Source organism: Dasypus novemcinctus, chromosome 17, assembly GCF_030445035.2.
Source record: "Dasypus novemcinctus isolate mDasNov1 chromosome 17, mDasNov1.1.hap2, whole genome shotgun sequence".
NCBI lineage: Eukaryota > Metazoa > Chordata > Mammalia > Cingulata > Dasypodidae > Dasypus > Dasypus novemcinctus.
In genome coordinates, this window is record NC_080689.1 from 82,302,800 (window position 1) to 82,315,826 (window position 13,027).

A 13,027-nucleotide genomic window follows, 5' to 3' on the forward strand; every position below is an offset into this window, starting at 1 on the left:
GTTCAGTTTCTTGTGTATATCTTGATTGTGCAATTAGATTGTAGGAGCATCAGTGGCAAGGAGCATGCAACTGGTCTCATACAGTTTTACATTCCCCACTATTGCTAGCATTGGGAGGGGCAGGTAGAAGCTGCTAACCTCCCTTTAGCTCCCTACATCATATGTCATGTCCAGCAAATATGTGAGCTTGTGTAGATACGTGAGAAGTTAGGTCAACCACCCTCTAATGCTTTGCAAAATATTTCACATCTTTTTAATTTTTTTTAATTTTTAAAGAAGATTTAGATAATATAAATGTCTCATTAAAAATATAGAAGAATCTCATATGCCCCAGTCCCTCCCCCTCCCACACTTTCCCAAATTTACATCTTTCCTTAGTGTGATACAGTTGTTACAATTAAAGAACACATATTGAAGCACTGCTGCTAACCATAGACTATAGTTTATATTAGAGTTTATACTCTGCTCTGCTCAATTTTATAGATTATGACAAAATGTATAATGGCCCGTATCATTCATTGCAACGTCATGCAGGACAATTCCAAAGTCCTGAAAATGCCCCATGTTACACCTATTCTTCCCTCTCCCTCCCTCAAAACCTCATGCATTTCACATCTTATAATAATTTGAATCTGAGTATATTTGTATTCCTAGGCAATTGTGTTATTATTACTTACAATGTTGCAATTTCTATGCCTGTACTTGTGAGAAAACGTATTGAGAAATTTTTTTGAGGGTTAATTGATTAGAAGGAGATAGAGTGGTAAAGAGGAAACAAGAGCAAACTAGATGTCAGGACACAGGAGCGCAGGTGTTTAGTAGCTGAACAATCTGAAGCAGGCGTCCCTCTGCTGGTGTTTTCATCTGCATGAGGGGATTGGACTGGAAAGAATCTTTTCACTAATAATTACTCTTTGGGTTTGCTAATGTGTTGGGTGTGAGCCCAGGGAATCTCATCTCATTTTTACATTGGCCAAATTAATATCAAATTCAAAATATTTTTGTGTAAAGCCTTGGATAGGTGTGGTAGTTTAGCATTATCTAGACAGCCCCGCTGCATAGAAATATAATGAGAACCACATATATATCTAAAAAAATTTCCAGGACCCACATTAAAAAAAGTAAAAAGAAAGCTGTGAAATTAATTCTCATAACTTATTTTATTTACCTAATATATCTAAAATATTACCATTTCAACACGTAATCAATATAAAAATTATTAATCAGGGATTTCATACATATAATTCTGTACTAAGTTTTCAAATTTGATGTGTTTTTACACTTACAGCAACTCTCAGTATGGACTAGCCTCATCTCCAGGCTCGGTAGCCACATGTGGCTAGTGGCAGCTGTACTGAAGACAGAGAGGAACAGCAAGCTTCAAATATTTTGGAGCTTGAAAGATTTACAACTGTTAAGAATAGGCTCAAGGGGCCCTGGAAGGAAGTCAAACAATAGGCAGATTGAGCTACTCCTGTTACATACAGTGATTGACATTTTTAGCAACCTGAGTATCTAGTAGGCCAGGTGCTTAGCACTTTACGTGAATTTTTTCACTTAATCCTCACACCAATCTTACTAAGTCATATTCCCCCCTTACATATGAGAAAAATGAGGCATAAAATTCGAGTAATTTCCTATTATGACTTGTGAGCCTATTTTCCTGGGCAATTACATGCAGACAATGATGTGGGAAAAGGAGCTCAATAGTTTATCCACTGAGTCTTTCCAGGCTTAAATCCCAGCTGCCTTGACCCCTGGTGGTAATTCCCCTGTGCTCACCCATGGGGATGGGGCCCCGGAGCTCAGGGCCCATGTCCTGGCATCTTGGCCTTACGTTCTCCAGTGGCCGCTCTGTCAGCAATTTAGCATGGTACAATGTTAGGTCCCACCTCGTTAGCCTTTATAAACCCTCCACTTCCTCCCCAAGCCCCGGAGCAGCCTAAGTGGCTCCTTCTATGGGAAGATGAAAAGGCTGACCTACACGTGATCTCACTGGGAGCCAGGATTTCAGGAAAGCACAAATAAAATCGTTAGGTTGGAGGGAGACAGATTGAAAAGCTAGGACTGGGAATTGTCAATGCCTGGAACAGGCATGCTATAAAAATACAAACAAGCAAACAAACATCTCTGCTTTCCCTCTTCTCTTCCTACTTCATTTCTTATCCTCTCATCAGTTAATTTTTGCTTCTTTTTCCTCCTTCTTCTCCTCCTTCCCTCCAATTTCTTTGTCTCCATCTTCCTTTACCTATTTTTTTTAAATTTTTTTTAAGAAGGAACCAGGGATCTTACTTGGGAGGGAGGCGCTCAACCACAAGCAAATCTGCCCCCTTACTGTTCTTTTCAATTTCTTTACTCATCATCTGCACTCCCTTTTCCCATTTCTTCAAAATACTACGTTTAACTCATGGAATTGTTTTGGGTTTTTTGGGCGGGAACATGTTAGCATCAACATGAAAAAATCTTGGAATATTCTAAAAACCTCCTTTTATAGAAAAAGTGTTAAAAATAGAAGCTACACTCCAGTTTTGAAACCAGAGAGGATCCCATCCTGAGGCCTGGACGTCAGAGTTGGAAAAGAACCTGAAGGTCCCCAAATAGGCTCTTGGTCTTGCAGACCAGCTGAGGGGGACGTGGGGGAAGCGGTGCACTCAGGGGTGCTGGGGCGGTGGGCGTGGCCTAAAGCGGGGACAGGTGGGGTGAGGGGTGAGCAGCTGACTGCCCCAGGCTCAGGAGACTCAACTTTGTTATTATTATAAAACTTCCTCCAGCTACCAGAAAGTCTTAGCTCCTCTCACTGTGTCTTAATTTATGTACAGTCCACCAGCTCTTTCCAGATGTCCAGATCTTTGCCCCCAAACAGTTGAGTCCTCTGCCATGGGTGGGTCTCCCTGCTCAGGAGGAGTCGCTGCTTCCCACTCGCTACGTGCAGAGTGTGGAGACGCTCTCTCTGCCCTGAGAGAGGACAGCAGCCCTGCCTGACGGGGCGTCCCAGGGCAGGGCCTTCCTAGTTTCCTTGCCAGAGATCCTTCCCTCATTCTTGCTTTCTTTCTTATTCCCCTCTTCTCCCTTCCCTTCCCCTTTCCTCTTTAATTCCTTCTCTTTCCTTTTCCTCCTCGTTTTCGCCTTCCCCCTCACTTCTCTCTTACAGGTTCCACCGCTCATGCTCAGAGCTGTCTGCACTCAATAGGCTGCTCCCACTGGGCTTTCAGAGGTGCCAGGGTGTGAGCTCCTCACCTGCCATCGCTTTTAATCTTCGCAGTTATTTTTAATCTATGAGGTGGTTACCATCGTTATCTGCATTTTACGAGAGACAACGTGAGGCCCAGGTCGGTGAGGAACCTTTCTCAGAGCCCCACAGCCTGTAAATGGCAGAGTTCTGACCCAGGATTCATCTGTTTCAGCAGCTGAGAGAAGGCGTGTATACGCCCGACGGCTGGAGTCTTCAGGCTTTTTAGAATTCTACTTCACACAATGTTAACACAAAGATTGACTGAGTCTATTGGATTTTTGGCATTGGGTTACATTTGGAAAATTTGACTTTTTAAATTCATCGGATGACTTCAGAGGAGAGGACAGAAAATCTAGTTTCCCAGCTGCACTGAAACCACCGTGGCTTCCACAGTTTCTGCATCCTCGGAGTGTTATTGCTTGTAAAATGAAAATTAATTTTAACTCTTGTTCCATGAATTCTCCAGCACTTAAAATAAATGTCGTAATTTCATCCCATTAATGTTCCCCTCAGATCAGACCCCTGTCTGCTTTCACACATTGTTTCATCAATCTTTCTTAAAAACATCCAGGACCATCTTTTCCCAAGTCCTGCTTATTTTCTGATGTGCTCTTCCCAGTGCTTGGAATGTGAGCCCCTCCTCTACTCATGCATGAGGCCAACTGTCCCCCCTCAAAGAGGACATTTCCAAATCCCACATGTTAGGTGGACCCCTCTGTGCCAGTTACCCTACAAGACACATTCTCTTTTATCATCATGATGACTTTATATTTTTGAATGTGTGTAAGCATGGAAAGGAGAATATATTGCATTGAAGAAGGAAACCTATGACTAGGTAGTAGAATTGAAGTCAAACAAGCAAACTAAAGAATGTATATTCAGTGTAATTTCAGGGGGTAGGGAGCAAATGTGAAGAAAATATTAGAATTTTCTAAACCCAAATAAATGGTGGACCAAGAACAGGGTGGAATGTAGATGAGAAGGAATGCCCTCCCTGATGATGTGGGCATCTGCAGCACCATTCCTGAATGCTGGAGGGGACCCTCTCCTAAGGTAGTGGGCTCTTAAGGAGACAAATTACAGAAAATGAACTTATTAATTAGAATTAGAACAATACATGCCTTGGGACATTGTACATCATGGGAAACCTCAGGAGATTTGGAGAAAGTCTACAGGAAAAGATATACTTATGATAGTGGCAGATTTTTTTATCCATACATTGTGAAAGTGTCCTAAATTTTCTCTTACCTCTGTTCGTGCAGAGGGTTGATCCTGAAATGGAGCAGGTTCATGTGGCCCTACCTTTCCTGAGTAACAGCTTAGCTCAGAGGAGGAAATCTCAAAGAAGCAGGGTAGCAAAGGCCTCAGAAATGTTACTTGTTTACTGTGTAACCTTTCAGTAAAACGAATCGTTCTACTTGTTCATAATTTAATATCCTATGCCTAGATGTGTTCATGACATTGTTATTTGCATAATTCAAAAAGTATCATTAGTTTTGAGTAGGAATAAATGAAGAAATGCTCTATCAGACCTTGGGAGCTGAAGCCATTTTACTTATGACCACTAGGTGGAGGTGTTACACTTCAGGTGATTTTATAAAGTGGTCAACTTCAATGATAGTCCTAAGGGTGACTTGTAAATATTGGTAACTCCTTTCTGGGAGGAATATTGTGTTAAGGGCAATACAGAGGACTTGTTTTGGAAGTATTAAGTGAGGTTCTTTTGGGATGTTAAAATTTAGAATAGACTGAAATAGATAACACAATACGTGCACTACATCTTTTTTTTTTTATTTTTTTATTTTATTGACTTTGTAATAATATTACATTAAAAATATATATGTGAGGTCCCATTCAACCCTACCCCCCCACCCCACCTCTCCCCCCCCCCCCCCCCCCCCAGCAACACTCCCTCCCATCATCATGACACATCCATTGGATTTGGTAAGTACATCTTTGGGCACCTCTGCACCTCATAGTCAATGGTCCACATCATGGCCCATACTCTCCCCCATTCCATCCAGTGGGCCCTGTGAGGATCCACGATGTCCGGTGATTGCCTCTGAAGCACCATCCAGGGCAGCTCCATGTCCCAAAGACGCCTCCACCTCTCATCTCTTCCTGCCTTTCCCCATACCCATCGTCCACCATGTCCACTTTTCCCAATCCAATGCCACCTCTTCTATGTGGACATTGGATTGGTTGTGTCCATTGCACCTCTATGTCAAGAGGAGGCTCAGATTCCACATGGATGCTGGATGCAATCCTCCCACTTTCAGTTGTAATCACTCTAGGCTCCATGGTGTGGTGGTTGTCCTTCTTCAACTCCATCTTAGCTGAGTGTGGTAAGTCCAATAAAACAGATTGTAGGTGCTGGAGTCTGTTGAGGCTCAGGACCTGGCTATCACATTGTCAGTCCAGAGATTCAAATCCCCTAAATATATCTTTTTTTTTTTTAATATATATTTTTATTTTTAAAGAAGCTTTAGATTACATAATTACAGCAAAAATATAGGGGTTTCCCATATACCCCACCTCAACCCCTCCCACACTTTCCCACATTGACAACATCTTTCCTTAGTATGGTATGTTTGTTTCAATTGATGAACACATATTGAAGTATCATACTAACCAAGGACTATAGTTTATATTATAGTTTACACTTTGCCCCACACAATTTTGTAGGCTTTAACAAAATGTATACTGGCCTGTATCCATCATTGCAATGTCCCCAAAATACCCCTATGTTAACACCTATTCTTCCCTCCCTCTCCCCTCAGAACCTCTGGTGACCACTGCCTTTTTATCAATGATACAAGTTCTTCCATTGCTAGAATAATTATAAGTCTACTTTAGTCCATTTTTGCTTTCCATTCTTATATTTGTTCATTCCTCAGTCTTGAGAATTTTGGGATGGTGATGTCTTCCCTTTCTCTGATTGAGAGGGGCTTAGATCCCATCTTTTCAAATGCACATGAAATAGTTACCAAGGTAGGCAGTATTCTTGATGCTAACACAAGTCTCAATAAATTGTAAAGAATCACGGCATAAAAAGGTGTGTTCTCTGACCAAATGTAATTAATCTAGAAGTAATAACAGGAAGATAACTAGAAAATTTCCCAAATATTTTCATGTCAACATATTTTTAACTACCAGGTCAAAGATAAAATGAACAGGGAAAGAAGAAAATACTTTGAACTGCCTAAAAATAAAAATGACATAGAAAAATGTGTGTTTCCATTAAACTAACAACTAAAGGGAAATTTATAGAGGTAAACACCTGTGTTAGAAAGGAAGTACATGGTCTCAAGTCAATGACTTCAGCTTCAACCTCAAGCAATTAGAAGGGGGTGAAAAAAAGCATATTAAACCAAAGAAAGCAGGCAAAAAAGGATATGATAAAGATCAGAGTGGAAATTAATGAGATGGAAAACAGACAAACAATAGAGAAAAAAACAATGAAAAGATCTATAATATTGATAAATTTATCACCAGAATGATCAGAAAAAAAGGATACACATTAACAATATCAGGAATGAAGAGATTACATCACTACAGATTATAAGACTATTAAAAGCATAAAAACAATTTATGCCAATAAATTCTACAACTTAGATGAAATGGGCAAATACCTTGAAATAGAAGCTATCAAAGTCTACTCAAAGAAGTCAATAACCTGAAGAGTTCTTTATCTGTTAAGGAAATTGAATTTGTATTTTAAAACATTTCCTCAAATTAAAATAGAGGTGCCAAACCAAGGCTTCACTCGTCAATTTTGTTAAACATTCAAGGAATAAATAATAACAAATCTATAAACTCTTCTGGACAATTTCCAGAAAAGAGAAAAGAAAATGAGGCCAACATTATTCTTATACTATAATACTATGAAATATTCCAATAAAGAAAGCCACAGACCAATATTCATTATGAACATAGATGCAAAATTTCTTAACTAAAATGTGGCAAATAAAATTCCACAGTTTATAGAAAAGATATACACTATGGCCAAGTAGGGTTTTTTCCCAGGAACATTTGAAAATAAATCAGTGCAATGTGCCATACTAACTAAAACTAAATAACTATATAATCGTTGAGTACCACTTGACAAAATCTAACATTCATCCTTGTTAACTGGCAGCAAACTAGGAATAAAAGGGAACTTCCTCATTTTTATTTCTACCACTAACATCATTCCTAATGGTAAGATACTGAAGGTTCCCCCTAAGATCAGCAATAAAGCAAGAATGTCTGCTTTTATTACTTCTATTCAATATTGTACCAGAGGTTCTGGATAGTATACTCAAGAGGTAAGAAAAAAGTTGATATCTAGATTAGAAAGGAATAAGTAAAATTTTCTTGTTTTGCAGTTAACATGATGATCTACATAGAAAAATCTGATGGACCTACCAAAGAAGCCTGTATTTTAAAGCTTTATTTGGAACTTTATTAGAACACAACCATGCTCATTCTTTATGTCTATGGCTGCTTTTATAATACATTGACAGAGTTGATTGATTGCAGCAGCGACTATATGATCTGCAAATCCTAAAATATTTACCAGCTGGCACATTTCAGAAAAGAATGTTTACTGACCCCTTGTCTAAACTAATAAAACAGTAAAGACTGAAAAATTTTTGAGAAAAAGTAAAATTAAGATATTAAAAATGTGAAGGGAATTAGAAAACAGAAGGTGTTTGGAATATATTTTTAAATGAAAAAGATCACTTTACAAACTGATATAGGTTATATAGTATTCTAATTTTTATTTTAAAAGTTTATATAAAAATGTTAATAGTTGTTTCTGAATGGTGGGATTATATCTGATTTTTAATTTCTTCATAGCTTTTAAGTTTTTTTTTCTAGAATTGTGTTATTGTTGTGTTAATAAAATCAAATAGTAGTAGGCCAAGATGAGAACATAGAAGCCAAGACTAATTAGAAATTGAAGAAGACAGAATGTGGCAGGTAAAGATGAGACATCCTAGAAGATACCTGTGAGAAAATCTCAGGGTTTGTTAGGAAAGCAGTTGTCTCTCCCACACCACACACCAATAAAAGGGTAGGGAGAGTTATTTAAATTACTATAAATTATATCCAGGCTTAATTCCCCATTTACAAAATATAAAGATTTTAAAATTTAGATTATGGAGATGTTTTTAGTTTTGTGACTTATAGCTAATGCTTTATGCTAGTGATTTTTTTTTTTTTCTGAGGTTCCAGGACTGGGGATTGAACCCCAGAACTTGTAAGTTGGAAGCCAGCACTCAACCACTCATCCACATCAGCTCCCCTCAGTTGGTTTTTTCTTTCCTTTGCTTGTTGTTTGTTTTTGTTTTTTAGGAGGCACTGGGACCTCCCATGTGGGAAGCAAGCGTTCAACCTCTTGAGTCATATCTACTCCCTAGTGATTTGTTTTTAATTAGGAAAATCAGATTCAATTATTTTAATGTACATGCTTCCTATACTTTAATGTATTATAGAAGTTGAGGGCTTGGCTTATTTTGCAAGGCAAAATACATTTATAAAGAAGGCAAACAGATTTTATTTGGACAAAATGTCAGAAATTACAGAAAGTCATCTTGTCAATGAAGTACTTTATTAAGCAGATGAGAATGAAAGTAGTTTTACTGTGGTATTCTATTTTAACATCTGTACTGTGGTACTACCTAGATGCTTACTATAAAGTTCAATGGATCTTGACAACCATTGAGTTGATTTTAGTAGTTCCACTAAGATAGGAATCATCGAAAGAGAAAGAAACCAGTTTTTACTAATTTCATCTTCTAAGTCAACATATTTTGTTTACACTGTCATTACAGATGGCATTTATCATCTCTGTACTGGCCAAATCAGAGAGCAATTTCAAGATGGAGCTTAGTATACAGACTGCTGGCTTGTTGATAAATTGTTAGACAAAAATGAATAAACAGAAGAACAAAACAAAAAGCAAACAGGAAGCTGGTGTAGCTTAGTGGTTTGAGTGCCTACTTCCTGTGTATGAGATCTGGTTTCAATACCTGCTTAAAAAAAAAAAAGAAAGAAAAGAAAAGCAAACAAACAAAAGTCATGTTCTATTTATTCTTTATAAGAGCTAAATAGGTTGCTGATTCATTAACTATAATTAAAATATAATTTTTAGGAGGAATTTTTATGTAACATTGTAAATAAAGAATTAGAATAATATAGAATGAGCCTCAGAACAAGAAAAAATGAAGAAACACATAGTACTTTATGCAAAATGTAAAATTTAAGACTATATATCAATTACACATATGAATAAGTTTTATATAAAGTCAAATATTTATATAGTTGTAATTATGCACACAAACACAAATGTGTATATATGTGTATGTGTGTATTATATATATGAACCCATCCCATTCTATAGAATAACATGATAAAGGAATGATTTTGAATGAAAAAATTTTAGTCATATGTGTACTAAAAATTTTTTTCCTGTTAATAAAATCCATTTTGTTATGGAAAGAAGTGGTAAAAGTCCCACAGCTTCTTATTTAACAATGCACTAAAAAAAATCTCCACATAGTTGGGAGCAAAATTTCATTGGCTAGAGATGTGCAAGATGTCCTAATAGATCTTTACCATACTTGTTTTACCTAGCAGTACATTTGTGAGGAAGATGAACTTAGTATTATGTTAAAAATCAAATCACTGATAGTGTAAGTGACTCAGCCAAGGCCACATAGAAATGGTTGATAGGGCTGGAGTGAGAATTTTTGCCTCCTTGTCTGATTCTCAGCAGTCATGCCATCTCATTATCGTCATCATTTCTTCAAGTCACCTGTGCTCATAGTACTCCTCCTGGCACTTTTATTCTCCCTCAGAAGCTGTGACCTACTTTTAATCTTGCATTTTCGGGGAAAGAGATAACATTGCATGCTGTGTTTTATACATTGCTGTGCAAAACGAAGAAGAATTAATAAATCTTGAACCTATTTGGCATTTCCATGTTCTTTATAAATACTAAAGTCTGTCACTGGGAAGCTGCTGTGGCCCAGTTAGTTGGGCTCCCGTCTACCATGTGGGAGGCCCTGGGTTCGCGTCCCAGGGCCTCCTTGTGAAGGCAGGCTGGCCCGCAAGCAACGGAGAGCTGATGGCCCGTGCACTGCAGAGAGCTGATGGCCCATGCACCACAGAGAGCTGGCACAGCAAGAGGATGCAACAAAGGGAGACAAGCAGATACAGAAAAAATGTACAGTGAATGGACACAGAGAAGAGATAGCAAAAAAAGGAACAAGCCTCAAGGGCATAATAAATAAATAAATCTAAAAAAAAAAAAGTCCATCACTATTTGAGTCAAAAGTTAACTAAAAAATTTAATGCCTTATCCAAAACTGTATTATTTCTCCACCACCTCTCTCCTACCCCACCTTTACATTATTTTTTGTAAAAATTGTTTTATTTTGTTTTTTTTTTTTTTATTAATTTTTTTATTTTTTATTGACTTTGTAATAATATTACATTAAAAATATATATGTGAGGTCCCATTCAACCCCACCCCCCCACCCCCCCTCTCCCCCCCCCCAACAACACTCGTTCCCATCATCATGACACATCCATTGGATTTGGTAAGTACATCTTTGGGCACCTCTGCACCTCATATACATTGGTTCACATCATGGCCCATACTCTCCTCTATTCCATCATGTAGGCCCTGTGAGGATTTACAGTGTCCGGTGATTACCTCTGAAGCACCATCCAGGGCAGCTCCATGTCCCGAAGACGCCTCCACCTCTCATCTCTTCCTGCCTTTCCCCATACCCTTTGTCCATTATGTCCACTTTTCCCAATCCAATGCCACCTCTTCTATGTGGACACTGGATTGGTTGTGTCCATTGCACCTTTATGTCAAGAGGAGGCTCAGATTCCACCTGGATGCTGGATGCAATCCTCCCATTTTCAGTTGTAATCACTCTAGGCTCCATGGTGTGGTGGTTGTCCTTCTTCACCTCCATCTTAGCTGAGTGTGGTAAGTCCAATAAATCAGATTGTAGGTGCTGGAGTCTGTTGAGGCTCAGGATCTGGCTATCACATTGTCAGTCCAGAGATTCAAATCCCCTAAATATATCTTAAACCCCAACATTAACTGCACCTCCAGCACATTAGCATGAAAGTCTTATGAAGGGAGATCCCATCTGAGTCCAGATTCATCACACATAAACACCATTTCCAAAGAGGGGCCATCTGCCCTGGTAGTTAACCCCATCGGCCATGACCATAACTCCCATGGGTCTCTTTAGCCCTCAAAGGAACCAATATCTGGGGGTTGTATCTGCTTTATCTGTCTCTCTGACTGTGCTCAGTTGTGCATAAGGGCAATCCTTCTGCCATCTTAATCTATCCAATGATATGAGTATATTCTACCTAGGTTTTCGTACCATATTTATAACATTTAACTAAGTTCTGATATTATACTTACAGATGCAAGTATTTTATTACAAATTCCTTTTGTTTTCAAGATGGGTGCAGTTGATTTGAAAGAGTACAATTGCGGATAAAATATTTCATTTTCCAAATTGTGCTGAATATTGTTGAAAGTTGTGTTGTTAAGTTGATATCTTGCCTTTTGCAGGCATGTAGTTCCATTTCCTCTGGTCATGGTATTTTTATCTCCATCTATTATTTATCTTTACAACTCACTGCACAAGTACATTTGACTTTATACTCTCTATAGATTTGCATATGTTCCTCAGGGACTTGGTTGTCTGCTCAGAGCTCTATTAATGCAGTTTCCCTGGAGATGGGGACAGAGTACATCAGTTGGGTGAGCAAGATGATGTCACATTCCCAACTGCTCATCCTACTGGTGTTCTGGGCCTCAGGTGAGAGGTTTAGAAGAGTATTATTTTTATAAAGCTGGAGAATTGTTTTAACATGCAGAGTGAGCAAACCATTTCATCTAAAGCAGATCTAAATATATATGAAAAATAAGAAAACCTACATTTAGATACATATTTTATACATTAGTGATTTAATGTAAGCTCTATGTTCTTTTCTGGTTGCAGGTGCCAGTGGGGACATCGTGATGACCCAGTCTCCAGGTTCTGTGGCTGCATCTGCAGGAGAGACCGTCACCCTCAAGTGCAAGGCCAGTCAGAGTGTTAGCAGCTACTTAAACTGGTACCAGCAGAAACCAGGACAGACTCCTAAACTGCTCATCTATTATGCATCAAACCGGCCATCTGGGGTCCCTGATCGATTCAGTGGCAGTGGGTCTGGGACAGATTTCACTCTCACCATCAGCAGATTCCAGCCTGAAGATGTGGGAAATTATTATTGTCAGCATTATAAAAGCTTTATACCCACAGTGCTTCAACTTCGGACACAAACCTCCTCCCCAGGTCTGTAGGGCAGTGAGTCCTGCAGCACCAGCTGCTTCCTCTTCATATAGACTTGAAAATGTTTGCTTTCTCCATCTGTCTGAGAAACCACACCCTTTAGGGAACTGTACCATAGAAATCTTTTTTTCACTTGGTCAGATAAAATGACTGCATTGACCCTCTAGGCTATGGTCCTTTCAACTTTATGCCCTCATGTATTGATTGTATCTCCTTAATTTTTAAAGTTCATCATCTTCTTCCTTCTCCTCCAACATCCTCCAACACTGGTCCTTCCCAAGATTAAATCCTTGATCCTTCATATTCAAAACTTCCCTGTGGAAGGTCATTTTCCTCCCTTACTCTTTCTTCCCTGGACACTTTGCCATCCAAGCCTTTCTTTTCAGTGTCACAAAAGATGATTTGATTTGCTACTCTAACTTGTTTTTTATTTAGA

The 13,027-nt window shown here is 38.6% G+C and overlaps 2 gene segments (V, D, J or C); both read left to right on the forward strand.

Annotated features, from left to right (window-relative positions):
* LOC131273778 (immunoglobulin kappa variable 3-20-like) overlaps positions 1-13,027 on the forward strand; it is a 1,006,205-nt gene that overhangs the window by 343,904 nt on the left and 649,274 nt on the right.
* LOC101423053 (immunoglobulin kappa variable 3-20-like) lies at positions 11,995-12,602 on the forward strand. The segment is given in 2 exon segments: positions 11,995-12,075; positions 12,259-12,602. Coding segments are annotated over 2 exon segments (393 nt in total).